The 25,598-nt window shown below is 51.8% G+C and overlaps 10 protein-coding genes across 10 annotated transcripts; 3 read left to right on the top strand and 7 right to left on the bottom strand.

Annotated features, from left to right (window-relative positions):
- Positions 1–51: 51 nt before the first annotated feature.
- Positions 52–1,772, bottom strand: BD324DRAFT_354509 (hypothetical protein). The gene is made up of 6 exons (XM_022012566.1): positions 1,578–1,772; positions 1,256–1,521; positions 767–1,201; positions 696–718; positions 497–639; positions 52–419 (listed from the first exon to the last, which is right to left on the bottom strand). The coding sequence occupies exons 1-6, from the start codon at positions 1,621–1,623 to the stop codon at positions 295–297; spliced, it is 1,038 nt and encodes a 345-aa protein (XP_021872327.1). The 5' UTR covers positions 1,624–1,772; the 3' UTR covers positions 52–294.
- BD324DRAFT_354460 (hypothetical protein) lies at positions 1,437–2,605 on the bottom strand. Its single transcript, XM_022012565.1, has 5 exons — positions 2,495–2,605; positions 2,090–2,444; positions 1,944–2,036; positions 1,578–1,884; positions 1,437–1,521 (listed from the first exon to the last, which is right to left on the bottom strand). The coding sequence occupies exons 2-4, from the start codon at positions 2,387–2,389 to the stop codon at positions 1,666–1,668; spliced, it is 612 nt and encodes a 203-aa protein (XP_021872328.1). The 5' UTR covers positions 2,390–2,444; positions 2,495–2,605; the 3' UTR covers positions 1,437–1,521; positions 1,578–1,665.
- An 827-nt stretch (positions 2,606–3,432) lies between these two features.
- BD324DRAFT_620742 (Alpha/Beta hydrolase protein) lies at positions 3,433–5,202 on the top strand. Its single transcript, XM_022015317.1, has 9 exons — positions 3,433–3,683; positions 3,737–3,841; positions 3,897–3,969; positions 4,028–4,205; positions 4,251–4,547; positions 4,586–4,634; positions 4,678–4,884; positions 4,936–5,020; positions 5,072–5,202. Exons 1-9 carry the CDS (start codon positions 3,494–3,496, stop codon positions 5,163–5,165), a joined length of 1,278 nt encoding a protein of 425 aa, XP_021872329.1. The 5' UTR covers positions 3,433–3,493; the 3' UTR covers positions 5,166–5,202.
- On the bottom strand, positions 5,203–6,085 carry BD324DRAFT_620746 (hypothetical protein). Its single transcript, XM_022015318.1, has 3 exons — positions 5,924–6,085; positions 5,617–5,852; positions 5,203–5,538 (listed from the first exon to the last, which is right to left on the bottom strand). The coding sequence occupies exons 1-3, from the start codon at positions 6,045–6,047 to the stop codon at positions 5,311–5,313; spliced, it is 588 nt and encodes a 195-aa protein (XP_021872330.1). The 5' UTR covers positions 6,048–6,085; the 3' UTR covers positions 5,203–5,310.
- Positions 6,086–6,234: 149 nt separating this feature from the next.
- On the bottom strand, positions 6,235–8,131 carry BD324DRAFT_620748 (phosphoribosyltransferase-like protein). The gene is made up of 9 exons (XM_022015319.1): positions 7,711–8,131; positions 7,610–7,649; positions 7,449–7,557; positions 7,331–7,390; positions 7,134–7,274; positions 7,021–7,077; positions 6,877–6,974; positions 6,422–6,818; positions 6,235–6,367 (listed from the first exon to the last, which is right to left on the bottom strand). The coding sequence occupies exons 1-9, from the start codon at positions 7,748–7,750 to the stop codon at positions 6,326–6,328; spliced, it is 984 nt and encodes a 327-aa protein (XP_021872331.1). The 5' UTR covers positions 7,751–8,131; the 3' UTR covers positions 6,235–6,325.
- A 508-nt stretch (positions 8,132–8,639) lies between these two features.
- Positions 8,640–12,353, top strand: BD324DRAFT_649779 (HSF-type DNA-binding-domain-containing protein; the record flags this gene model as incomplete). The annotated part of the gene is made up of 9 exons (XM_022018045.1): positions 8,640–9,547; positions 9,597–9,666; positions 9,713–9,754; positions 9,793–9,855; positions 9,911–10,151; positions 10,193–11,420; positions 11,461–11,537; positions 11,597–11,889; positions 11,946–12,353. 9 exons carry the CDS (start codon positions 8,640–8,642, stop codon positions 12,351–12,353), a joined length of 3,330 nt encoding a protein of 1,109 aa, XP_021872332.1.
- Positions 12,354–12,627: 274 nt separating this feature from the next.
- BD324DRAFT_649780 (hypothetical protein) lies at positions 12,628–14,349 on the bottom strand (the record flags this gene model as incomplete). The annotated part of the gene is made up of 6 exons (XM_022018046.1): positions 12,628–13,163; positions 13,222–13,521; positions 13,573–13,708; positions 13,765–13,914; positions 13,974–14,077; positions 14,136–14,349. 6 exons carry the CDS (start codon positions 14,347–14,349, stop codon positions 12,628–12,630), a joined length of 1,440 nt encoding a protein of 479 aa, XP_021872333.1.
- Positions 14,350–14,654: 305 nt separating this feature from the next.
- On the bottom strand, positions 14,655–16,856 carry BD324DRAFT_649781 (hypothetical protein; the record flags this gene model as incomplete). Its single annotated transcript, XM_022018047.1, has 8 exons — positions 14,655–14,706; positions 14,758–14,889; positions 14,944–15,444; positions 15,496–15,574; positions 15,625–15,716; positions 15,772–15,929; positions 15,980–16,027; positions 16,083–16,856. The coding sequence occupies 8 exons, from the start codon at positions 16,854–16,856 to the stop codon at positions 14,655–14,657; spliced, it is 1,836 nt and encodes a 611-aa protein (XP_021872334.1).
- A 142-nt stretch (positions 16,857–16,998) lies between these two features.
- On the top strand, positions 16,999–22,141 carry BD324DRAFT_655742 (SIT4 phosphatase-associated protein-domain-containing protein). The gene is made up of 9 exons (XM_022018822.1): positions 16,999–17,497; positions 17,549–17,911; positions 17,959–18,253; positions 18,293–20,082; positions 20,125–20,310; positions 20,350–20,548; positions 20,587–20,709; positions 20,749–20,796; positions 20,845–22,141. The coding sequence occupies exons 1-9, from the start codon at positions 17,367–17,369 to the stop codon at positions 21,937–21,939; spliced, it is 4,230 nt and encodes a 1,409-aa protein (XP_021872335.1). The 5' UTR covers positions 16,999–17,366; the 3' UTR covers positions 21,940–22,141.
- BD324DRAFT_354726 (OPT oligopeptide transporter protein-domain-containing protein) lies at positions 22,065–25,387 on the bottom strand. Its single transcript, XM_022012568.1, has 7 exons — positions 25,087–25,387; positions 24,680–25,028; positions 24,508–24,632; positions 23,997–24,449; positions 23,334–23,941; positions 22,660–23,210; positions 22,065–22,598 (listed from the first exon to the last, which is right to left on the bottom strand). The coding sequence occupies exons 1-7, from the start codon at positions 25,108–25,110 to the stop codon at positions 22,282–22,284; spliced, it is 2,427 nt and encodes an 808-aa protein (XP_021872336.1). The 5' UTR covers positions 25,111–25,387; the 3' UTR covers positions 22,065–22,281.
- Positions 25,388–25,598: the final 211 nt, after the last annotated feature.

The following is a 25,598-nucleotide window of genomic DNA, read 5'->3' on the forward strand; positions in this document are numbered from 1 at the left end:
ATTCAAGGTGGCGTAAAGCGCCAATCAGTCCGATGGCAGCTTGTACATGGTGTATTGTACAGTATTGCATAAAGGGCCATCGCTCTCGTGATTATTGTGCTGGCCAAAGCCATATCTGACGACTGTCAGAGTATCTTTATCTATGTTTATGTATGTACAATCCCTTCCATTCAGTATCAAATCCTGTACGATATCGGAATCTTCGCTTGGCATTACCAACCACTTTCGATCTGTCATTTTCTATCCTTTTCTTTCATGGCGTATCCGTCTCCTTTCAAAGCGTTCACGTGAGCATCATTTGATGTCATCACCCTTCGAATCCGTCCTTCCTGGCAGCTCAGGCTTTGTTCGAGGCATCCGGATCCTCCTCAACTCCATTGCCGGCACTCCTGTCGCACACCTGAGAGCTTTTTTTGAAGCTGTCGAGAGACCAGCCAACCGGCACCTCAGGGTCAGATGACGCTATCCAAAGTGCGTGACTCATTCTAACACTCACACCTCTGCATGAGCCGCTTGGCGAGATTGACGGTGCTCTTCGGTCCCATTGAACATTCAGGATGAGGTCGATGTACATTCATGGGTCGACCTTGACCAAGAGGCGGGATCCATGTCACGATTGAGCCAGTTCGCAGCTCAACTCTGATGAGCGCGATCAGATACAGTTGTAGGAGATACGATAGCCCTCAGATACGTACCGAAAGCCAAGACGCTTCATAAGCTACAGAAGCGCTCAAGTCAATGCTGGTAGAGGCATGCTAAGACTCACCTTGTCAAGATCGAACCATCGCACCGAACCGACTCGTCCATCGTCGCCGTCAAAGATTCTGTGAATGAGCTTCATCTGCTTGCCATTGACGATATAGGTGGGTGCATTGCCTTTCGCCTCATCCCTAGGCACCCTCGCATCCGTTCCTCGCAGCCCAGACGTTCGTTGTATCTCCTCGCTGGATGTGGCACTTGCTTTGGTCTTGGAAATGGGTATTGATGATCCAGATGTCTGCCGATATCGATGACCGGAGATCGTGTGGGGCTCAGAGCTGAGTGATTGAGCGGCGACTCCACTGAGTTCCTCTTGTCGTTGGGCCGAATGAACCTTCGTGCTGTTTGGCAAATTCAAACTGGTCTCGGATGACGGCTTTGACCGCTCGTCGCCGAACTCGAATGTGGCCATCATCTGATCCCATGGCATATCAAAGGTGATCTGCATGATGGCCTCAAACCCTTCGAAGAAATCCTTGGAAGTCTCTACACGGACCTGGAGAGGATCGCGAAACAATCTCCGAATGGGAAACACTCGCTTGAGTCCCCCACCTGGTAATGCACGTAATACGTCGTGTTGCTTGCCACATTGGACTGCCAAAGTGAGACAAGCCCTGGTGATGTTCTTCATTGCATTTTTTAGCTCGTCACTGATCTGTAGATTGTCCACATTAAGCATGCTCTGAAGCTCTCTGTGCTCGTCTTGAGGAGCATATACGGATGCAACGGAGCTATAGAGATCGTTTGAGGCGTTCTGCTCGCCTGAGGAAAGGTATGAGAATGAGAGTCCATCATGGTGCGGATGGCACAGTACTCACTGAGGAGGCGCTGGAAAAATGGGTCCAGCATTGCGAATTGGTCCATGTCGGCCAATTTCGCTTGCTCAACTTCGAGTTCTGGCCATGGTTAGCGGACAAACTCCACCGAGGGGCATCGAATACCTCCGTAAAGCTTGTTAAGCTCAATTTGCTTCGTGTCAGGCACGTAACGGAAATCAGAGGGGTATAGACTGTATCTTGCGAGGGCAGGATGGAACCAATCCTCGCCGTCCTCTTCTGCGAGGCAAGAATCGTAACGTAGATCGATATTGGAGTTCGAAAATCCAGACAAAAAAGGTTGAACCCACTTGTAGAAAGACCGTAAGTTAAGTAATTATGTCATGACACGGCAGCAAGAAGACTTACTCCTCCAGTGGCCCCCATCATCAGGTCAAACGACGCTCTCATATCGGGTGGCAATTTGTCAAATACGCCGGGGTCAAGCAAGGTGATAGGATACTCGAGGGAACGTCACCATTGAAGGGACAATCGACATGAACTCTCTGACTCACAAGATTCTTCTTTACTTTACCGCGACCTGGACCACCAGCAAAAGCGGTACGCAATTGCGAGGCGGTACATTGCTTGATCATGAAGGCAGCTGTTCGGAGCTGGTGCCAAGTGTTTCGGATTTTACCGGGTTGCGAAATTTGTTGTCTGGCCTTGATGCCCGTATCTGGCTTGCCTAGCTCTCGGAGCTTCAGCACGCATCGACGGATCTCTGCGTATCGAGCAAGCTGCATAAACGCGGTAAAGACCAATTGCTCCACGGCCAGGTCCAGATAGATATCGGTCGGCGTCTCGTGTGGCATAGGACTGCCAATTCGGTGTTCTGGGGGAAGCTCCAAAATGCCACATTGGCGCCAGCTGGTGGAACCATCAGCTAGACTTCGTTGAAAGATGGTTGTGGGGCTCACTCATGTTTCTCTATGGCAGTGATGTGCTCAATGAAGTCTTCTGGACACGATCGCCAATTGGAAATCTTGTTTGACCAGTAGTCTAGACCTGTTTCTGCCAGAGCCTCAATTTCTGAAAGGGAAAAGGCCGGAGGTTGAACGCCGGCCAGGAAAGCAGCTTGATAGCAGATCAGCTGAAGCCTCAATCTACTTAATCAAGCTTTACCTTGACAATGAGCCACCCACGAAAAGCCAAAGGTCTCTTGGCCTCGGACGGGTCGAGGCAGATTTTCCGCTCCATGGGTGATTTCGGCATTGGCATGCTAACACGAAACGGTAGCAACAGATCACGTTTTGTCACGGAGAAGACTCACGATAGTGTTTCTCAGACCCACCAGCTGCTCGTAAGGTGTCGGATCCTTTTTCGGAATCTTCATGCGCTCCTTCAAGCCTTTGGGAAGAGAATTGATGGTCTCTTGCCACTTGGGATCTGACTGAGACATCCTAACCTCGTTGAGAAGCTGGTCCTGTAAACAAAGAAGCTGGTCCTGTAAACATGTCAGTATGAATAGGGTAGCTTCCAAGAGCAATGTTGCAGCTCACTTCGAAGTCTCTGACGAATCGAAGTGATTCTAGGGGCATGATGTACTTGGTGTAATTGACAGACTCATCTCGCTTAGACTGGGATGGGGAGGGAGATCCGCCACCCATCTTCGCGTCTGGCATGTCGAGTTATTTCACTTTGACCGCGAGAACGCAGCATTGGGAATACTGCACCTAGTCAGATGTACCAATCTTCATACAGGCAGTTCCAGAAGGTCTAAGTCAGAGAATGGTCGAGCGTATAGTTCCAAAAAAGTCCACATACCGCAACGACTTGGTTACGTTACGTAATTGGTTACAGCTCCCGACGTCGCAATCCTCCCAGCTAGCTAGTCACTGCCGAGCTTTCTGCTTGCTGTCAATACAAGCATTGCACTCGGTCCTAAGGTCTTCAGTGACCTATATCGCAGGCTAGGGATGGGCAAGGAGCCAACAGCACGTACAGACCCAGAAGGATACCTCGCGAACCGGAATTTCTCACGACGTTTGGCCAAATGTCCGCGGACAGGCTTACCAGTCTCGTACGCCGACTTCGGTGATCCGGATGGTGTACATGTCCTGTATCTACTACCCAGTGGATGCTCCAGATGGCTGGCAACTATCCAAGGTCAGTGTATGGAATAGTACCGCGCGTCTGTCCTTGGCCTGAGATAGCCGCAGATCCACTCGCTAAGCGATATGGGATCCGATTGATTGCTATAGACCGGCCGGGGGTAGGCGCCATACCCATGGTCCCGCTCAAGGATCGGATACGGTCGAGTTGCGGTAAGACACTATCATCCTCATATATGGTCGCAATCGGGCTCATCTGTGCCTTCAGAGATGATGGTCTCGGTAATAGAGGATCTCGGGATCAAGCTCGCCCATATGATAGCGACATCGGGCGGAGTGTAGTGAGCCACAAAGTCACGACGCCTGGGGCTAGCTTAACGCTGACTGTCAGCACTGTAGCTATGCTCTCTATCTGCTTCTCCATCATCCCGAGGCATTTATCTCCTCCCTCAACCCTCCACCATTCTTGTACCTCGTTGCACCGTGGTCACCCCTGCTCCCTGCTTCTCATCCCGATTACTACTCCTCGGCATTCACTTGGCTTCCTGACAAGCTGATCGAGACCTCGCACTTGACTGTGCGTATTCTCCTTCATATGATCTTGGTCTCATATCCTTGACAGGTGCCTCACGTCATGAAAGTTGCCAATACCGCCTACTCTGCTTGGGTATCATCGAGCGAAGCTGTGGGTTCGACCTGGAGCTATGCCAAATCACTGTGGTCAGGTCAAGTGCCGACACCGCAGAGGGAGCGACAAGCCAACAGTATACCGGCACCCTTACCAGATACTCCATCACTGTCGGCTGGTCAGGCCGGGAATGAAAATGTAGAACAAGAAAGCGACGTCGAGTCATACGGCGAGGCGTCTTTTCAATACTTTTCTCGGTTGTGGAAATCGTATCCTGCAGTGTTCACAGATGTGAGTGGAATACTACAGCGCATCACTGACAGTCACAGGTCATACAAGCATACTTCATGGCTGAGAACAATGGTGGTGTAGGTCAAGGTAAATTACATCTCACTTCAGGGGATCGCTCACCGCATCACAGAGCATCTGCTTTGCCTGAATCGAGGACCTGAGAATACGGGGCACGAATGGTTAGAGAACAGCGTAGCAGATCTGGCGAGAGTATTGGCGGATGCTCAGTCAACAGGGCGGCGCAGGAACGAAGACGACGGTCTACCGATACCGCGACCTCTGAACGTTCATATTTGGTGGGGATGGGAAGACGGCATGGTACCGCGCCAGGGCCAACGTGAGTTGCCTAGGCCCCAGAATCGAATATCCACGTCTGACGCGCGCTCAGTATGGTTCAACAAAGTCATCCAATCACACCCCAAAAAGCTCAGAGTTGAGGTACATAATGTGCCTGACGGTGATCACGGTGATCTGTGAGTGAACAGTATGGATTGGAGAATCAGGGAGCTGACGGGAGATGTCAGGATGATGCGACCCGAGGGTGTACACGTTTTATATTCTCTCATAAGGCATCAAGGACAGAGCACAATTAAGAAGGAGAAAGAGGCAGACTTGTAAATATGGCGATATGTAGCACGTCTGGGGATTCATAATAAGCTTCATGAGAGGAATTGCTTGAGTCCAGACTTTACGCTGTCATTCCCTAGCCAGTCGTTGGAGCTGGAGGATCCCATTAGTGACACACAATATCTACATGGGCAGCTCACGAATCATTGAGGTGGTCGTCAAAATCGACAAGGTTCCTGTGAATCTTTTCATCCCTGATCGCCTGGAGTGTCCTCGCCGGGAGGTTTGGTGTGGAGTCCAAGGTGAATGGTGAAGGAAAGGAGGAGGAAGACTTTGAAGGGAGCGCTTGAGGAGAAGTAGAGGATTGGGAGATGGTGTAAATGGTATACGGGACTGATCCTTCTCCAAGCTTTTCGTTGTCGACCTGGAAAGAGAAGATGAATGCCGTGTGATCAGCTCGGTCTCCAATCCATTCAAAAATGGTGCGCTTGGCTCGACTCACAAGCCACGCAAATGAGGCATCAAATTTCCCCTTCATCTCGCCTAGTATTCTCTCGCCTACACGTCCGAGTCCAGAGTTCTTGTCATCCTTCGGGACGACGTATAATCCGACGACTTCCATTCCGCGTTCGGATGCCGCAGCTGCCCCGAGTTCTAGGGCAACTTCCATCATGGGACTCAGGGATGTATAGTGATGTATCAGTGGGAGAGCATCTTCCACAGAGACTCTTTTGGAGCCTGTTGAGGGGCATATGCAGTCAGCGAGCACGGAGAAGCATTGGACCCCCGGTCTGGCAATACCGACACACCTCTGTCAATCTTTCCAAGGAGAATACCGATGACTGTGTGGGACAAATACCTCGCAGCGTGGAGCAAGGGCAAGGCGTAAGCTGCCGATGAGACTGTATAGGTGTATGTCGGCTGAGACGACATGATGATCGAAATGATGAGTGCTGACTGCAAGGTCGAGGTGCGGCGAATGGCTAGATGCAACCCAAAGAGCGAAGGGTCGGAGTTGGGCGACCACGTGGCCCATCGGCTACTTCATCTGACACCAATAGTAAGCCCAAGACTGCCGCATAATTGAGCAGAAAAGGATGAGCTGTGCGACTGAGATCCTCTCGGACTAAGCATATTGCATGACAGTAAAATGGTACAAGAGTTTCTGGTATTGCTGATCTCTACGGCTGTGTCTCGGTTCCCTTCCCCTATCATCTCCCGTTTGAATAAGGCACTTCGTGGAACAGATAGGACTGGACCTTGTGGTGAGCCATTCATCCATCGCAATAGGGCATTTCTTGACTCACCACTGACTCTCCAAAATGACTTCTCCGGATAGTCTCTGCCAACACATGACTGACGTCAATCTGTTCAATCTTGCTACATTCGGCTGCGCGATCCGCGAGAGGGATAGTATTCGTCACGACCAATTTCTCCATCCCACTTTCATTGATGACTTTTATAGCTGGTCCAGAGAGAATACCATGGGTGGCGAATGAGTAGACCTTCTTGGCTCCCGATTCGATTAGATTCCTAGCTGCTAATCCCATTGTCCCGCACGTGTCGGCCATGTCATCGACAAGGATCGCAACCTTATCTTTGACGGACCCGACGAGGACCATCCGAGATACTTCATTGGCTCTTTTACGCTCCTTATGAAACAGGGCAAAATCGACGTTGAGCTTGTCGGCAATGTTCGTGGCGCTGAGGATTCTCGTCAGTGAATGGTTACACCAATGCCTGAGCTACTATGCGCGCTCACCGCTTGGCACCGCCCGCATCCGGTGATACAATGACCACATCCCGAACATCGTCAAAGTGATTCCGAATGTAGTCGACCATCAGGGGTTCAGCGTAAAGCTTAGCAAAAAGTCAGTATGCTCTAACCGCTTGCGCGCTCGCTCACGTTGTCTACCGGGACGTCGAAGAATCCCTGAATCTGAGAAGCGTGCAGGTCCATGGTCTATTGTGGCGACTATCAGCATGATGATGCTCCATGCACGATCAGATCTGCCTCACGATGACATGATCACAGCCTGCTTCTCTCAGCATGTTTGCAACTAATTTCGCAGTGATTGGTGCTCTTGATTTGTCTTTCTTGTCCTGTCGAGCGTAGAAGAAATGAGGTATAATGGCGGTTATTCGTCGAGCAGACGCAATCTGGCATGAAGAAATGTCAGCATAATCATGTCATCCTCCTAGGTCTCAGAGCTCACCTTGCACGCATGAATCATGATGCACAGTTCCATCAATGATGTGTTGACTTCACCGGCACACTGGCATTCGTCAGCATATCTATGCAGAGGAAGAGCAAGCACTCTTTTTCGCACTCACCGTATTCAGAATGTAGACATCAAAGTCTCTTACACTCTCCGTAATGGTGACTTTGGTCTCTCCTGATCCAGGTTGCACGACGGTCGCACGAGCAAGTGGGATGTGCAGTCTATCCTTGATGTCAGCTGCAGATTCATACAGCCACAGTATCTACGACTCGCCTCTTGGCAATGAGTGCTGCGAGCTCAGGATGAGAGTTGCCTAAAGAGCGGCTGTCAGTCAATTGACTCAGATGTCTGAGTGGGGATCCTTGACAACTCACCAGAGAAGAGTTTGATGTTGGCATAAGCGGCGGAAGCCATGTCGGGCGAAACGTTAAGAGGGGGGGCCGAGGAGGGAGAATATGATGCTCAGTCACTGGTTGCAAGCTATGCCCAGACTGATGCCCCAGACTGTTGACAGCTGGAAGCTCAGAATGTGCGTCGGTCCCTCGTCTTCAAAGGTATCACAGAATCTTCCGACGTCGGTCTCGGGAAGACGTCTGCAACCTCTCTCAATTGATGCGTGATTGGTCGACGAGGCTTGTCCCGGGGTGAACCTTGTGATTGGACGACGCCCCAAGTCTTCAGAGTCCACTTTGGATGCCTCTGGAGACGCCTTGTGAGGCTTACTTTGGGTGTGTACAGCGTTGTGAGCCTGTTGACCAAGGGGGGTTGCTTGCCTCTCACTCTGAATTTTTCAATGGGCAAACCTCCAGACAAATTGGCCCAAACCCGATAAGCGAGCGGGATTAGCAGCAAAGGGGGGGGGCGATTAGCCTGTGTCAATCTAATGATCCTAATATCTGATTAGAAATTTGGTGATTAAGCCCCACCCTCTCACCCATTTTTTTGATTCCGTCCACCATCGCCGCTGCTCCGCTCGGACCCTTTGGTGGTGGGTGGTCAAGCAGTGCTTTCCAAAGAGACTTGAGAGATTCAAAAAGCTTCTGAAGCATCCATCCCATTCATCCCATCCAGCGACAGAGGGGACCATCCATCCATTTGATCAGTGTCGATTGGTAGTCTGTCTACTCACGGCTTCCTATCATCGATAAACTCCTTGTTTCGAAGGCTCTGTGGCGATAATCTCAGGAGTCTTTCAATCGGGCCCTTCTTCATACACACTTTCTCCGCGCCGCTCTTTGTAAATCGTTCCGCTCCGTCGCTGAATGCCAACGTCGTCAGTAGACTCGATCCAACCCATACCACCATGTCACGCGTCCCTACATATCCTCATTCAACGGGGCCCATGTACTACCATCATCCACACGCTCCACCTCCCATGATCCAGCAGCCACCTCCCGGGCAAGCATCAGGACCCGCCTATGCTTCAGCACCACCACCACCACCACCATCAGCAGCAGCAGCGGCATCAGAAGCAATGTATTCTTACGCTAGAGAAGTACCGATGCCTCCCTCGAGTGCTCCTGGAAGTACAGCTGTCTCGTGGAACGGTCATCCCGGACCTCCTGGGTCAAGAGAAGACGTCGGATACGCAAATGCGATTGCCGGTCCATCGCGTGGAGCGGATCCCGCCTATGGGTACAGACAATCTCCGACTGGACCTCCCACTTCTGCTTCTCGTCAAACGGCTGGTATGCCACCTCAGCCAGCATATCAGAACGGTGCGGTGCCAGGTTGGTCATCGGTTCATCCGGGATCTGGCGCCCTGGGTCACGGCGTTCCACCGGGGATGGAGACTGGACGGAGGGGATCTGTCAAGCTGGAAGACCTAGTCTCACATGATAGGTCTCGGAATGTGTCTGGTGCATCTTCAAATCACAGTCGACCATCTTCGAATCATGGAGGGGCTCTTGGAGGTCTACAGGGACTCACATCCATACCTCTGACCAAGACCGAAAGTACGGATGGGCCAAAAACATCTACAAACAGCGGTCGAAGAGCATCGGCGACGGATGCAGGCGGAGCTGGTGGAGGAGGCGGGCAGTCTGGCCCCAGTGAATTCATCAAAAAGCTGTACAGGATGCTGGAGGATGAAAACACCATTTATGGCAAGGGACGAGCGGCTGGAAAGCAAAAGCACGGATCGGTGGGATGGGGAAAAGGCGGAACAAGTTTTGTCGTGTGGGACATGAACGACTTTACGACAAAGGTTCTGTGAGTGTTGAGTTTCGTCACTCTCTGGAGCGGCATTGACTTGCATCAGGCCCCAGACATTTCGTCATTCCAACTTCTCTAGTTTTGTTCGACAGCTGAACAAGTATGGATTTTCAAAGGTGAGCTTGATGCTACTGTGGCTTCTGAGCTCACTCCAATATATAGATCAAACACGTCGACGAAGAATCCGGGCAGATCAAGGAAAACGTGAGTGAAGCACTAAGGCTTCGTCGCTCATGCGCCAGGTCTGGGAATTTCAACATCCCAACTTCCAGACAGGAGGTAAAGCCGATTTGGACAGTATCAAGGTGATTTACGCCACGAAACAACATTTGCCTCAGCTGACGCCGCCCACTTTACCAGCGCAAAGCCGTGGCTCCGAAGAAGAATGCAGGCGAACCTGAGACCGAAACCTCCCCGTCCAAAGCCGCAGGTATTAGTGCGGAAGACGCTGGGCGTCTTTCAGAGATGGAACAGAGGGTACACGTACTGGAGGATCAGCTGTCGAAAGCGCTAGATGATATCCACGAGTCGAGATCGAGGGAGATGGGCACCATGAACTTGATCCGAGAAATGATTGCTCACATGGCGAGCATGGAAAAGGGTGAGCTATTGTTCTGACGAAGAGCGCTCATATCCCTCCAGCCACCTCTCGATCCCCTGCCCTCGATTCTGCCAATCCTTCATCTCAAATTGTCCATCTCTTCCGAATGTTCGACCAGATTACCTCTGGATCTCAAGGCTATCCCGTTGCCCCAGGATTGCCGAGATACCCCTCCGGTCACTTTTCACATATGCCAATGTCCGCCCATAATCACGCTTCACCCATGACGGACGGAGGTAGTCGAGCAAGCGATGGACCCAGTCCGGCGCCTTCTCGAGCCAGCTTTTCCGGTATACGTCCTGGTTCCAGGGGCAGAGGAGGAGCAGCTGATCAATCGATGGAAGATGTGATGCAGGAGGGTCAAGCCGTGACGCAAGCTCAAGCGACCTCTTTGGCTCAACAGGCTGCTGTGAATCAGGCACATGCGCAGGCTCAAGCAGCTCAAGCCCAAGCTGTACAAGCGCCAGCTCATGCTCAAGCTGCAGTCGCCCAGGCCCAGGTGGCTGCTCAGGTTCAGGCCCAAGTTCAAGCTCAGGTCCAGGCCCGAGTCGACGCCGAGGCCCATGCACAGGCTCAAGCACAAGCACAAGCACAGACTGCTCCCCCGGCTCAGGCTCTCAATGCCGATGCCACGCTGTACAACGGCGAGCCTATGGGCATGACTCCTGTATTTGCAGAGACTCCCGCTTGGTTGACCGAGAATACTCCACTCCCGCCGTATCGCAAATCCTCCGATGCAACAACGCTTCGACTAATGGTCGAGGCTCTCTCGTCCCAAAATACTGGCGAAGGACGATTCGACGAACTCCCGTCGGAGCCTTTGACCCAACAAGTCACGAATATCGACCCTTCACTCTCTGCACCAGATACCAATACAGTACTGAATGGGATAATCCCGGTTGCACCTGCCGTGATGCCTCCTGCAGACGTAGAACCTCCCACAAATCAAGGTACAGTCGATCCCGCTGCTTTCGGAGGCATTTTCCCAATGCCTTCAAAGCAGGAAAAGACATCTGGATCGCCAGAAAATACCAAAGAGTCCAAAGTCGTCAGTCGGAAATCGAAAATTCAGCCGCATTGGACGACGAGCCCAAGGATCTTGGTTGTGGAGGACGATGTGGTGTATCGGCAACTGTCATCGAAATTCTTGGAAAAGTTTGGGTGTGTCACGGAGACTGTGGAGGATGCTCAGGGTGCCGTGTCCAAGATGAATCACCAAAAGTACGATTTGGTACTGATGGACATTTTTTTCGGGCCAAGCATGGACGGGTGAGTGTGAAGCGAGTATCTCTTGCTCATTTCCTCGCAGTCGCAAAGCTACGAGTCTGATTCGTCAATTTGACATGTACACACCGATCATTTCCATGACCTCCAACGTGCAGACCCGTGAGTAGCTAGCTAGCTTCTCAAGCGAGGTACTTGCAAGATCTGACGATTGCTCACAGAGGACGTCAACTCGTACCTGCAATCGGGTATGAACGATGTGCTAGCCAAACCATTCACGAAACATGGTCTTTTTGGTATCCTCGACAAGCACTTGATTCATCTGAAAGCCATTCAACTCTCTGCTGAGGTACCACGGTCGCTTGGTCTACCTCCGCTCTCGGATGAAGGCGTACAAGATGCCTTGCAGACGGGAGCGTCACAATGGGTGGCAACGGCGAATGACGCTTCGGCTCTGAGAAATCCTTTGGCAGCCATGGGATGGAGCGATGATACGTATCAGCTGGTCCTCCAGGTGAGCGGGGAGCAGCTGTTCAGGATCGCAGAACCTTTTGACTGACTATCACACAGCAATTCATGGCTACCGGCTCGATGCCCGAAGTGAGTACGATCACCAATGGCACGATCGGGACCAGCGTCGTTTTTGGAAATGCCGCCAATTTCCGTAAACGCTCCATCGAGACCCTGGAAGACGATTGGACACCTACAGGCGGGTCTGCTGCTGCTGCCGCTGCAGGAAGCGGATCGAATATCGTTGATTCGACGGTTCGAGGCACTGTCTCTGGACTCGTTGCTGTCCCGTCGAGTCTCAACGGGACGACCGCACAGCAAATTATTCCCATCGGGGAGTTACCGCCGGCATCGATGACCATGGCTCCGACAACTATCAATCCTGGTATGGTAGCGCCTGGTAGTGTTCCGGTAGTCAACGGAGGATCCTCGACCGGTCGAGCGGGCAAGAAGGTGAAGAAGGCATAGTGTATTTGGGTTTTCTCTGGGATCTGTCGTCTTCCTTCGCTGCTACTGTCTGGAACGGTATGCTTCAACGTGTAGCTCATATATCTTGTCTCTTTTTATGACTTAAGGGGGCAGGTTTGAATTCAAAAAGACCTTGCACGATGAATCCTGGTGATACGTTATATCGATACATCTCTGACACTGCTCGTCATCTCGACCTAATCCTTCACTGCACGGCTCTAAACCAAGTACCGGTCTTTCACTCAGATCTTATCACACTGTCCACCCGCATTTTTCACTTCTTGTTGGCCTCCGTCTTGTCCTTTCCATCCGCAAGCTCATTCTCCCCCGTCCTATTTTTGGCCTCACTCTTCATACTTCCAGGTGCTTTCTCCTGTTGATGTTGATCTCTTTCGTCTTGAAACTTTTGATTCTCCTCCTTCTTCGTCTTCTTTTCTTCCTCCTTCTTTTGTCTTTCCTCTTCTTCTTCTCTCTCTCGCTCCTCTTCTTCCTCCTTTTCCTTCTTGAAGTTTCTCAACTTTAAGAAATGATCCCCGTCCTCCTCTTCTTCAAGTGCAATAGGTCCCTTGACTGTCCCCGTCGCTCGACCAGTCAACGTCTCACCATGCTTTGGGTGTTTAGCCTCTTCTATCCTCGACATCTTCTTCAAGGGTGATACTCTCTCCGTAGTGTGCAAAGTTCGCTTGTCTTTCGAGGTCACGGTCGCTCCGGCTCCGGCACCATAGTATCCAGTCCCTGCAAATGTGGCAATGATGGAGAACCCGACAATCAAAGAAAGGTAGAATCGGTAAGTAGCGTACCAAGGAGGTGCTGGGTTGTTCTTGTGTCAGCGCAGCCTTAAAAAAGCAGAATGTGTCGTTCGACTCACTCCAGCCATTGGAACTTGCTCGTTGATCAAGGAACCACGTTCCGGTGAAACCCAACCATTGCGCTACCAAAGCTAAACCATGAGGCAAGAACGTCGTGGGCCAAGCAATCAAGACCGGTGCTACACCAAGTGCAAGCCGATTGTACCCTTGATACCCTCCATACTTTGAGAACTCCATTCCCCAGTGAATGGCTCCGAGGAAAGAGAGGATGATGGCTCCATAAGTGATTTGAATATGTTCGAGCGTATGAAGGTTGCCGAGAATAGAGTCGAGACTGCCTCCAGTGATAGTGCTCAAACCTGGGACGACAAGTCAGTCATGCCTTCCTCTGGTTCTTCCCTTCCCCCCACCTTGACTCTCGCGCGCCGCCTCTCGTGCCAGGAAAATGGTTCCAAAGGCTGTCCCGAGGTAAGGCAATGTACCAGCCAGACCGACGACCAGAGCTGGCTGAGGGACCCATTGGAAAATGTTCTTCGTGATACCGATCTGCCCCAGCAAGTCAGGCGAGGTGATTTTCATCAACAGCGAGTCGAGACACTCACGAAGTCATCCCTCACACTTCCCGAATGAGAGTGCGAGCTGATCTCCTGAGCTCCATGGGGTCCAGCTCCACTGTCAGTCTTCTCCTGCCGAGATGAATGATGACCACCTCCAGAAATGATCTCCGCAACGCCCGAAGCGACGCTTTTGAGCTATGATTCCACTGATCAGCCAGACTTGCCCCTGACTGACTTGGGGTCATCTCGCTCACCTCTCGAGTGGCTCCTTGGACAATACCCTCGTTACTCGCCGTCGAACCAGACTCATCGGTAGGTCTGCTAGTGTTTGCCAATTGCTTCGCTGCGGCCTCTTTCTCTGAAGAATAATCAACCGTACGTCAGCTAGGCCAAATGAAAATGACAGTACAATGTACCGGAACTAGAGCTGGCCCATCGGCGTTGAGCCAATTGAACGTGAGTGGGACTGGCAGTCCCGTTCAACTGAATAGGAAGTATCACAATAGCTCGAATCGGGCTCTTGCTTGCCAGTTGGATGGCCGTTTGAGAGGTCGGACGAGCTAATGTCGAAGCTGCGCGAAGACTCGGAACAACTGGAGTTTTGAGCTGTGAAGCAGGGAAGCGAGGCATGACTCGCAGAGAGCGGATCATACTGGGCAGTGCTCTAGAGCTGATCGACCTCTAGAGCAAGACAAGAGAGATCGAGAATGAGTAAAGGGGGACAGAATGTGAAGGAATGAGAGGGACCACTGTGGTAGTTACGACATACGTTTACGGTACTTTTGACTCGATGACGTCAAATTATCGAATGAATTTTCCCTGAACCGAAATTTGCGCTGGTCGTCTTCCATCCAAGAACACATTCCATACCTACAACAAGATCAGGCGTGTGATGGGTCATCAAGAGTACGTATAGATATCCTCAAGCCAGTGATCTATGCCACCTTGCCCAGCTTGACTCTCCCGAGCTTGAGGTTGAAATCGTCGCTGAATGGATGTCAATGACAGAGCCCATTTAAGCACTGAGGCGCGACTCACGCCGCTTTCTGTGACGCCTTTAGTTGAGCGTCCAAATCCAATCGCGACCGATGCTGCGTTTCGAGATCCTCTTTACGTCTCGTTAATTGAGCCATCTCCAAATCTAGCGAAGCAGTAAAGACTTTCGGCCAACTGTGAACCGACGTCAGCTGGTCCCCTCCCCGAGCATGGCATCGCCCGACTCACCCCTGATGACGATCGCACCTCCGTTTAGGTAACATGCAGACCCTTGTGTTATCTTCACGATTCTGGCTAAGCTCATCCATAATCAAAGATGCCATTTCATCATCAGACAGGGTCAGACGCCTATCCCATCCACAGGGTTTGTCTTCGCCACCTCCAGGGCGCTTTTTCGACTTTTTATCGGCCATCTCCACGTCGTTTCCTGCAGAAGGCGATACTAACGTGTCGCACTGCGCGATGACTTGTCGTAGGACCTCTTGTCGTTTGGACAAAGTCGCAATAGCCTGGTCGACTACGGCCATCTGACGGGTAAGTGCTGCCATCTCGTTGTCTTGATGCGCCGGCTTCGAAGGCATGGCTCCAAGATGGTGGATCACGGAGACATTAGGTTTTGGCGCGGGAAGACCGACAAAGAATGCCGACATTTGCTTCAGCAACTTGGTGTTAGACGTCGGAGGGACTTGTGCAGCCATATGCCGGAATGCACAGGCGGACGAGCAGTACCTGAGGCAATAGATCAGAAAGAAGTAGGGTTGCACAAGACTGCAGACTGACTTTTGCTTTGCGTCGGTCAATGACTTGTCACAATGCTCTCTTCTACAGACCCGTTTGTATGACGTTCTCAGAGGCGTTTCTGTTGAGAACTCAGCATTCGGTGTCTAATTTGAACAGGCGTTAACTCACTCGGCTCGCACTGCGCGCAGATGTAAATATCCAGCAAGTCCAACTTTTTCTCGTCGATCCCAACGCATGCAGGATGGAACCAATCATCACAGCTGCGATCAGCAGCATGAGCATGTTACGCCTTGCGAAGCCAATACAGCAACTCACTTGTCGCATGCGACCATGATCACATCCTCATCCTCGTCCCGATAAGGTTTCCGACAGATACAATAAACGGCATCATCATCTGAAGCTACGGATTCAGTCTGATGAATCGGCGTTGCGGCTTCAGAAGTGTCGACAGGATCGGACGGCGCGATACCACTCTATGGACGACCGAGTCAGGATGAATCTGTGACGCCTTTACCAGACTTACCGAGACGCTTCCTGCGCGACCTCTTGCAGACTCTTTGATGCTGTCAACCTGTACAATCCTTCTCAGCCTGGTCCACGTGAGGAAACAGACTGCGAATGCTGACCTTGAATTTCTCCTTCTTTGAGCTTGGTCCGGTCTTCTTCGGCGCTGACTTGGATGCGGGTTTTACCTTTTTCGACACTTTAGGAACCTTCATGGTGGTATTTTTCGATTCTTTCGATTTGCCCTGAAGTTTGGTGTTGCCTTTCTGAGGTGATTCTGGACGACTGGGAATGACCGATAATCCAAACTCGGAGGGCGGTACCAGATCGACCACCATATCCCCTCCATCAATCTCCTCTTCTCCTTCCATAGTTCCTGGCTCTCCAGACAGATTCGAATGAACAGCGATTGGTTCTGCGTATACATCTACAGGAGGTGACTTTGCGCTTTGATCATCCTGTCGGAAGACCTCTGCAGTCGACGGCGGTGTCATAAGCTGCTGGATCACTTCATTCGCTTTCCCCTCCTGCTTTCGATCACGTTCTCTCCTGTACTCGTCCGCAATTTGGGCTTGAACAGGGTCAATGATATCGGAATCGTCGAGTGTGGAAGCCGCCAGAGCGTCATTATCCATGGAAGCGTCGTATGTGATCTCCCGTGTCTGATCGATCGCATGTCTCGCGGCCTTCTTGACCGGACTTGTGGAACGGCTCTTTGACGAGCTCACCCTTGGCTTCTTCTTGACAGGCGATTCGGACCGTTTGCTCGGCGACAGACTGGATCGCTTCGAGGTCCCCAGAAAGTGTCCAGGAGCTTCATTTTGAGTATCGGTACCACTTCTCTGCTCCGATGAGTCTCCATGATTCACTCCTCCACGCTCCTCCATACTCTCCATCGTATTGCCCCAACCAAGATCTGAATGATGATATACGGTGATTCCAGCTGTTCTTGACGCGAACTGGGTGTGTGGAATCTACTGCGGAGTTTAGTTCTAATCTCCGCAGCTTTTCTTTTTGGTGATTTCGAGGGGAGCATTTGGCTCTAGGCCATTGTCAGCCAGCAGCGACCACAGGCTCTGGCTCGTGTGCCGCGTTCATTCCAGCTATCTGGGAGGGAAGGAACAGACCTTGGGATAGTGCAGAGTGGGAAGAAGGGGTTTCCAAACACCACAGGCGGTCAAAGCAGCGATACGAACATATCCGCCCCGTACCCCAACCTCCCCCTTCCTTCCTACTGGTTTCGGGACGATATTTGTGACTTTGACCGACCCTTTTCCGAGCCTCTGCTCTAAATCTCTTGCATATCAAACTTGGGCATACAGCTCGATCGACCTGAGAAAGCTCTGTCTCACCTCACGACAAGGTCCAAAGAGGGAGGGATCTTATCGCATTGCACCTCAGCCAAAATGTTGTGGAGATTCGGCTATGCGTCGACGTCGTCGATAGACTCTCTGCTCAATCGAGAGCCTCCGCCGTCCATGGAGGAATTGATGAACGATCAGGATATCTTGTCCGAGTGCAAGGCCATGAATCAAAAGTGGGTCGTGACCCTGCCTCTCGTCAAGGTCTCACTGACTCTGAGCTGTAGACTCATGCACTACCTCGGATCCAAAGACGCCGTCAAGAGCCTCTTACATTGGGTCATTGTAGGATTGGACGACCTCGATTCAGAAGCTGCTCTGGCAGATTCTCAGCTCCTTGACCACGCCATGAACAGTTCGGACGTATTTCCGGCTTATCGACCTGCGAGCGGGACAGATATACTCGGTACGAGTCCAGATTCACCACCGCTGGAGCCTGCCAAGATGGCAGATGAATCTATTGATGCCATCTCATCCATGTCTACGCCCGAAAACGATTCTGAGTCGAGTCAGCTTGGGACAGCATCGATTATAGGTCTTGGACGCGGCTTGGAACGTCAGCAAAGCAGCGATGAGTTATATAGAGCTAGGTGAGTCTCTAATGACCGACCAACCAAAGACTGATACTGTGTTCCAGATTCCCCTTGATAGCGACGGAGATCCTGACATCGGAGATGTGGACGATCGGAGACTGCATCATGTCGAATGCAGAGGAGATCCTGAAACCTTTCTGGGATGCTGTCTTGCCCAATGCGGAGCCCTCGACTCCCAGTACAGAGTCCTCTGTATCTCGGCAGGAGATAACGGAAAGAGAGCGGATATCCTATCAATTCAGAACGGATGTCGACGAGGAAAGGGATAGAAAGAGGGAAATGTTGAGGTGTCGATGGGCTAGAGTCAATGGACATCTACTGGCGAAGAGACCGTCAAAGGTGAGCACTGATGGAAAACCTCGTCATTGACACCTTTAGATGATCCAATTCATTCAATCTTTGCCCAACATTGTCGAGCGTTTGGTGCTACGTCTCTCAAGTACAGCGACCCAGGACCTCCTCATACGGATCATCGCGAGCGAAGAAGACGGAGTGGAAGGCACCCCTGGGGTCATAGACTGGCTAGCAGACGAAGGTTTGATGCCGAAATTGGTTTCGCTTCTTGGGCCCGAGCATCCACCATCACTACACATTGTCGCTGCGGACATTCTTACCTCCATCATTACTCTCTGCACCCCACCAGCGTTCAACCCAGCCGGGGGGAACGCTCCGGAACAGCCTCCCACTGCGGATGGTCAACAAGCCCAAACGCCCAAGGCAAGAGATAACCGCTTGATCCGCGAGCTGGTCTCTGAGCCAAATGTCTCGACCATGGTTGGCTTCATGCTTGACTCTGTACAACTTTCAGACGCAGATTGGAAAGGCTTAGAGGATAGCAAATCACCGCCTCATCCCGCAGACCCCTTCATCGTCCATCCGTTACCTTCTCTTGCTTCGTCCACCTCCTCCGTCTCGGCCATATGCGCCATTGTCGTTGAGTTGATTCGACGCAACAATTCCGACTTTTCCGAATCCCACCTGTTCCATACGCTGCGCAACCGACTCATGTGGATACGTATGAAGACACCTGAAATTGCGGAAGCCGAGGAGGATTTGGCAAGGGCGGAGATGGAGAAGGAGTTGGCTCAATGTGTTGCCAAGCACGGTATAGTCCATCTTGGGCACATTCTGTCGACATTTTCCAAGCGATTTGGCGAGTTGCACCGGCTGCTCATGTCTCCTCGGACCCAGGCCAGACTGGCATCCTCTGAGAACAGTGCACCGCTCACCCTCGAAAGGTTCCGAGTTGTCGAATTATACGCCGAGCTCTTGCACAGTTCCAACATGTCTATCCTGAATCGACCTATCGAATCAGGACCAGTGTACTCATCGTCTGGCATACTCTCCGGGGGGCTTGAAGGTCTCGAAGCGCTTGGAGAAGCCATCGAAGCGGATCGCATGGGCGACGCGGACGATGCGAATCCTGAAGAATTGGTCAAGCCGGCTCGCGAACTGCCTGTCAGCAGTAGCTCAGCAGGATCAGTCAGCGGCTCGGACGTGGCTTCCGATGAGGAGGATCTAGGTGCCTCAGACGACGACGATACGCCGTCGCCTTCTCCAGCGGCATCTATGACGTTGCCGATGCCAGGCCCATCCTCTACTCCGCGAGCGAGACATGTAGAGCCTCCGATAGCATCACCCACAGACGTTATTTCACCCCTTGCTTCGCCGGCCACAGAGGAGCCAATCCCGCCGCCGCCATCCAAAGCGGACGCAGCGGTGTTGCGGAATGTTATGGAGGAGGAGGATTTCAGCGCGGTCGCAGAAGACGACACGCCGACACCTCGTAATTCCATGGAGACAGCGTCGAACTTAGACACTGCATCAAACGTCGCTGTAGCAGCCACCACAGTGGCTCCGTCCGTCGTCAGCGAAGCCCGCACCATGGGCGAGGAGTCGCGCCATTCAAATGGAGACTCCCAGTTGGCCCCAGGTGATCGATTAAAACAGATTTACATAACACATCGAGTTCTGCCTACCGTTATCGATCTCTTCTTCGAATATCCGAATAACAATTTCCTACACCATGTCGTTTACGACATGCTACAACAGATTTTAAATGGTCGTCTGGGTCCTGGTTGGAACAGAGAGTTGGTCATTGACCTGATCAAAGAGGCCAAATTGATCGAGAGAATTATGGCCGCTCAAAAGTATAATGATAACATTGTGTAAGTTGGCATCAAAACGAGACATCCTAATCCTTTGTCCAGGCGGCAGCGAGGCGTCGCTCGGATGGCTTGCATGGGTCACGTCGTGCTGATCGCTGAGGAACTCGTCAAGTTCTTCGCCAGGTGCCCGCAGGACCTGATGGATATTGTACAAGCCTACTTTGATCCAGAAACGTGGGAAAACTTTGTTGAGGGCTCATTGAGGGAGACGAAGGACAAGGATACGAGGTGGGTTTGAGCTATGACTCCGGGTTTTGACAGCTGTAGACCGCTGGCTGGAGGAAAGCCGTCCGTCGCCACGGGCACGCCTTATGGTCACGTCGAGGAAGACTCGAGCGACGAGGAGGAAGAGCCCGCGAGCAATGCCAAGTTTGGAGAACCTTTGACCCGGACGAAAGCGCAAGATGGGTTTGCAGAGAGACACGAGGACTCGTTCGCGCATGGGGAGGCAGAGGACGACGAAAAGGTGGGTGAGGGGCGTAAAAAGAACGCTTATACGTCCAGTATTGGGGATCTACCGGACGTCGTGTTGCAGACTCTTCCGACGAGGACGAGGATGACGCTGGATGGTTACGTCCAAGTGTGAGAAACTTTGAGTCCACCAACAGTGACGAGGAGGATTTTGGAGTGAGTTCAATGCCAATATACAGATGCTTACTAGCGCAGGCATTCCAAACCAACGCTCCGCAAGCTAAACATGATGACTTTGATGATGTAGGTGGAGCGTCACAGCAGATTGAGACCCGCATTGACGTCTCCAAGGACGACGCGTGGGGCAATTTCGCCTCTTCATCTTCCCCGAGCGACGCGGACAACCCATTTGCAGATGACAACTTTGCCACGTTCACACCTTCGGTACCACCTGCTCCACCAGCTTCCAAGCGTGATCACTTGAGCTTGCAGCACGACCCGCTCACCCCGCACGACTGGGCGTCCCAGTTTGATCGAGAATTTACAGACGATCTGGACCCTGTCCCGCTGGATGAGGCCAAACAGTCTCCCGAAGTCGTGCCTGAAGACGCCGGGACAAACAAACATGTCGTGGTGCCCGATATGGACGATTCTCCAATGAACGAGAAGAACTCTCCGTGGACAGCTATCAACGACCAAGGATCTCCGAGCCACAAAGCTGCTGGTCCCAGTGAGTGGACATTGGCAGGTGGAGCAGAAGACGAGGGCGAAGACCTTCCGCCAACCAACAAGCTTTCTGGGTTGAGCCTTACCGCTCCGCCCGATGTCAAAGAGGCCAAGCGGGGAGCACAGCTCAACGCGGGTCAAAGTATCGCCAGAGCGCCGTCGCCTTTGCCCATCTCGGTGCCTCCATTAACGTCTTCATCCCCAACGCTCTCTGCTGGGATACTCTCGCCGAGACGCGGATCCAGAGCGCCCACATCGCCCATTACCATTCCCCAGCGATCGCCTCTGACTCCCGCCGATGTATCCAGTCTAGGGCCTATGAGTCCGTTACCAATCTCCTCTTCGCCCGTCACGGGTGGCGGATTGTCTTCCTCTCCCATCCGACCTGGCACATCCCCTAGTGCCATTCGTCCGAGTCTCGGCGCCTCACCATCTGGTTCATCACATCAGCGATCTTCCTCGTTCAACTCTGCTACGTCTTCGCCCAGTCGCAGGGTCAGACGATTGAGTATGGGCTCACCGGCGGATAAATCCCTCGCGGCAGTAGCTACGAAGGAGATGCCTCTAGGACCAGGCGTAAGCCCCGATACGCAAATGACACCCGAAGGTTTGCTTCAGAAGACCATTGATGGGAGGAGTGTGGTAGTCCCAGCCGATGAGATTGTCAGAGGGGTGGAAGAGGCCCAAGCGGAGAGATTTGACGACGAAGCGGTGGAGTGAATATACAGTAGTTTCCATACATTTTTAGCATGAGCACGAGCGCATTTGACACATGAGGCTTCTAGTAAGTATGTAATATTGCATCGGTCTTGGGTGGAGGTCAGGGGGGAGCAGAACACTACCCAACAGATCAAATTCATGGGCAGATTTCTTCCCTCTTTAAAGGATCTCGGTGTGACCCGTCATTCGTGGGCTTGCACATCAGACTGAATTACATCCATCCGCACCAGATTCGCCCTTGCACCCTTGACTGCTCAAGCATACATGTATCAAGACGACGTCGCTACAAATCGCTATGGACACATACCCGATTGAACATCTGTGGGCCACTTTGGCGCCACCTTAGGTGAACGAGTTGGTTCCCGGTGCAGGTCCGAAGTAACCCTGTTCCGGGAGTTCCAGGTAAGGACATCCGCCGCCTTCGCAGCCAGATCCAACGACGGCATTGCCCCACCAATCGATGGCCAAGCCGCCGTTAGGAATCTCAAGGGCGAAGAAGATGACGACGGCGGAGATGGCGATTCCGGCAGGGAAAGCAGCCGCAAGGACGAAGTTGTATTTTCGCCAGAATCCATTATAGTGCTTTCGGAGGAATTGCCAAGAGAACCAGACGACAGGGACGTTTGGCCAGAAGTACGAAAGGTTGTAGGGTGGTCCCCCTTTGAGCACCGTCAGCAAATGAAGAATATATATCCCTGGTGGAGAAGAAGTTCCGCTCACAGATAGCAGGTCCCGCCATGAGCATGACTGGGTGGACTTGTCTAAGGAACTCGGATTTGGGGTACTTCTTTCTGAGGTAGAAATGGATCACAGGCAGTACAGCACCGATAGGGAATCCAAGGAGCATCAAATTATACCTTTTGCCAGCACCAAATAACCTCTTTGGCGAGAGCGTTCCCCAAAAGACTGCGCTGGTGAAGAAGGTATTCTGTCCAGGGCAAGTGAAGCTGAATTGCGCATCGGCTGTGCAAATGCCCTTGAATGACATTTGAAAGTTGAGCAAGGCGGTAGAGATGAAGCAATTGATCAGTGTCGCTACCATCTGGCACGCAAAGGTATGTCTGGGTGGAATCTTGAGGTAATGAGCCAGTTTCAAGTCGTTACTGAACAACAACGCTTGGTACGTGCTGATATACCCATATGTCTTGAAGTACATGAGTCCCACAGCGTTTCCTTGGACGAAGGAGCCTCCAATGAACTCGGCCAATACGTTCAGACCGACCTGAATGCCCGTCACTGCTTGTACAAGACCAATAGGAACCATTGCGATCCTGCGAGAAAGATCTCATAAGCTGAAAGGTCTCCTTCACACAATTGCCGAAGACCCCCTCCAGAAGCATCATACGATACAAGTGTAGGCTGCTTCTGAGATTATAGCAGGGGATCAAACTCACAGAGGCATCAAGATTCCAAATACGACGACCACTGGGGATGTGTTGGTGGGATAAACACCAACCCCAATCATTCCGATTGCGGCCGCCACACAGAGGACGATGAAGTAGTGCCATTCTGGAACTTCCTTGTATCGCTTCATCAATCGTTGATGGATATCTTGCGAGAGATCATCCTCGTCCTCTTCGACTCGTTCACGTTTGATCGCTCGTCTCGCACTGTGCCACATATTCTTGGCTCCAATCATAATGTCGTGACGATGGTACAGAGCCACATACGAGACAGTGGCGGAATACATGGCAAAGTAGAACAGGAAGGAAATGACATATCCGGCCGACATCCAAGGTTGAGAGTATTCCTGGTACTTGGAATCGACAAATCGTCCCTCTTCATCGAGAATCTTGGCGACGGCATATCGGCCTGCTTTGTTGTTAAACGTGTGGTTACTGTTGATGGGCAGGTATCCAGTGTTCCACTTATTGGTCATCCAAACACCGAGAACGACAAAGAAGGAGACGATCATGCCCGCGAACTGGTTCATAACGGAGAATGTGGGGATAGTAAGAGGTGTGAACCAGATGTTGAATAGATTCCAATCAAACGTGGGCACCTGATCAAATGTCAGCGTACATTTTGGTGACCTAAACCCTTTGCCATCAACTCACGGGGTTCAATCCTAGTCCCGCAATGGATCCCGTCACCGCGGTCAACATGACGTTCTCAGGTGCTATCCACGTGAGCCAGTCGAAGTATGACAGCCCCTGCCAAATGAACGCCGGGAAGAAGAAGTAGAAGAACATGGCAGTGAAAGCGATCAGGAAGAACTTCTCCCGAGACATGCGCCAAGTCCTGCCCAAAGGTCCCGGGACAGGCTCATTGACTTCGGTGTGGAAAGCCTTGTTCAAAGCGATGGTGACGAGGGATGATGGCCAAACGGCAGCAGCGGGGTAGACTAAGAATCGTCGAGTCAACCCGGCGAGACCATACCCCACAAAGTTGGTACCGATCGTATTGAGGATCTGGTAACCAAAACTGTAGGCGTAGTGCTGGCCGAAGAAGATGTCGAGGGCTTGGACCGGTACGATATAGTTGGTGTACGGGGCGGAGAAGGAGACGGACTACATAGCATAATGAGTCAGTTTCATCCGCCACATCGCCACACTCGTCTCAACTCACCGCCATGATGGTGATGAGCATATGCTCCTTCTTGCTGAATTTGCCAGGGTTCAAGCTGCATTCACGGCCGAAGAAGTTAAACTTCTTGGTGGGTAAGGATTGTGCCATGAATTTACCGATGGGGTCTGGTGAACCGTCAGCGACTGGCACGCCCGGTCTGAGAGCGGCTCACATGCCAATAATTGGGCGATGTTTGCTCCGACGATGACAGGAGGCTGTCGTACGTTGAAGAACGTATCGATGAATGATCCGGCACCGGCAAAGATGATACCCATGACCCAAACTCGGAAAGTCAAAGATGGCATATCAGGATCATCGGTAGGGTCAACATTGGCTCGAACCTCAGTATAAGGCGAGTTTTCGGTCGACAAGATGGCTTCGATTTTCATTTCTCGAATGAGATCGCTGTGTTTACCTCCGTCCAGAGCTGTAGGATCGTCGAGGAACTGATTGATCTTCTCAAGAGCGGCTCCAGGAAAGTTCTGATCATACTTGTGGATCTCTCGAACCTGTCGAATGATCTGAAATTGGGTCGTCAGCCACACGAGTGCCACAAAAGGAGGATCTTCGGTGACTTACTTTGATGGTCCTTTCCAAGGTCATCGAGTTGAGCTTCTCTTCGAGATCCTCAATCTCTTCGGAGGACAGCTGGAGATCACTGTGACCGTCATTACAAATCTTGGCAGGCAAGCCATATCACTCACTCCATGACAGCGACCTCTTCGGTCCCGTCCAGATGAGAGTAATCATTGTCAGCGGCCTTGATCTCGACCTCATTGTCGATTCCCAAGGCGCCTAGAGTCTTTTCATCCTTTTCGTCGCCGCTGTAGGCTAGATTCTGCCCAGCAGCAGAAGAGATTTCGTTGCTCATGATGTCCGACAACAAGACCTGGTGGCAACGGAAGAGTGCTACGTGGGGCAAATGGCAAGACCTGGTCCTACTATATACTCATAACGGCTCTTCTCCTCTTGTACTTTGCCCGCCGATAGGTTCAGCCGATCTCTAAACCCAGCCCTCCCTTCCTTTGCTTATCGCCCTTCCAACCGCCCTTGGATCCCCCCTCACTCCACTTTAGCTGACCTCCACCCAT

The sequence above is a fragment of the Kockovaella imperatae genome, assembly GCF_002102565.1.
Source record: "Kockovaella imperatae strain NRRL Y-17943 chromosome Unknown BD324scaffold_4, whole genome shotgun sequence".
NCBI lineage: Eukaryota > Fungi > Basidiomycota > Tremellomycetes > Tremellales > Cuniculitremaceae > Kockovaella > Kockovaella imperatae.

Coding starts and splice junctions, on each gene's coding strand:
- BD324DRAFT_620742 (XM_022015317.1), top strand. CDS start 3,494: ATGGGCAAGGAGCCAACAGCACGTACAGACCCAGAAGGATACCTCGCG. Junction 3,970..4,027: donor GCGACATCGGGCGGAGTGTA/GTGAGCCACAAA, acceptor TCAGCACTGTAG/CTATGCTCTCTATCTGCTTC. Junction 4,635..4,677: donor CAATGGTGGTGTAGGTCAAG/GTAAATTACATC, acceptor ACCGCATCACAG/AGCATCTGCTTTGCCTGAAT.
- BD324DRAFT_354726 (XM_022012568.1), bottom strand. CDS start 25,110: ATGACCTTGGAAAGGACCATCAAA. Junction 25,029..25,086: donor CCTTGGAAAGGACCATCAAA/GTAAGTCACCGA, acceptor ACCCAATTTCAG/ATCATTCGACAGGTTCGAGA. Junction 24,450..24,507: donor TGCTCATCACCATCATGGCG/GTGAGTTGAGAC, acceptor TATGCTATGTAG/TCCGTCTCCTTCTCCGCCCC.
- BD324DRAFT_354460 (XM_022012565.1), bottom strand. CDS start 2,389: ATGCCACACGAGACGCCGACCGATATCTATCTGGACCTGGCCGTGGAG. Junction 2,037..2,089: donor GTAAAGTAAAGAAGAATCTT/GTGAGTCAGAGA, acceptor CGTTCCCTCGAG/TATCCTATCACCTTGCTTGA. Junction 1,885..1,943: donor TGATGGGGGCCACTGGAGGA/GTAAGTCTTCTT, acceptor TCTTTCTACAAG/TGGGTTCAACCTTTTTTGTC.
- BD324DRAFT_620748 (XM_022015319.1), bottom strand. CDS start 7,750: ATGGCTTCCGCCGCTTATGCCAACATCAAACTCTTCTCTG. Junction 6,819..6,876: donor GATGCGGGCGGTGCCAAGCG/GTGAGCGCGCAT, acceptor GAGAATCCTCAG/CGCCACGAACATTGCCGACA. Junction 6,368..6,421: donor GTCATTTTGGAGAGTCAGTG/GTGAGTCAAGAA, acceptor CACAAGGTCCAG/TCCTATCTGTTCCACGAAGT.
- BD324DRAFT_655742 (XM_022018822.1), top strand. CDS start 17,367: ATGTTGTGGAGATTCGGCTATGCGTCGACGTCGTCGATAGACTCTCTG. Junction 20,083..20,124: donor AAGTATAATGATAACATTGT/GTAAGTTGGCAT, acceptor TCCTTTGTCCAG/GCGGCAGCGAGGCGTCGCTC. Junction 20,549..20,586: donor AGGCAGAGGACGACGAAAAG/GTGGGTGAGGGG, acceptor TTATACGTCCAG/TATTGGGGATCTACCGGACG.
- BD324DRAFT_354509 (XM_022012566.1), bottom strand. CDS start 1,623: ATGGACCAATTCGCAATGCTGGACCCATTTTTCCAGCGCCTCCTCA. Junction 1,202..1,255: donor TGTTTCGCGATCCTCTCCAG/GTCCGTGTAGAG, acceptor GCCATCATGCAG/ATCACCTTTGATATGCCATG. Junction 640..695: donor ATGAAGCGTCTTGGCTTTCG/GTACGTATCTGA, acceptor CGCGCTCATCAG/AGTTGAGCTGCGAACTGGCT.
- BD324DRAFT_620746 (XM_022015318.1), bottom strand. CDS start 6,047: ATGTCGTCTCAGCCGACATACACCTATACAGTCTCATCGGCAGCTTAC. Junction 5,853..5,923: donor CCTTGGAAAGATTGACAGAG/GTGTGTCGGTAT, acceptor GCCCCTCAACAG/GCTCCAAAAGAGTCTCTGTG. Junction 5,539..5,616: donor ATGCCTCATTTGCGTGGCTT/GTGAGTCGAGCC, acceptor TTCTCTTTCCAG/GTCGACAACGAAAAGCTTGG.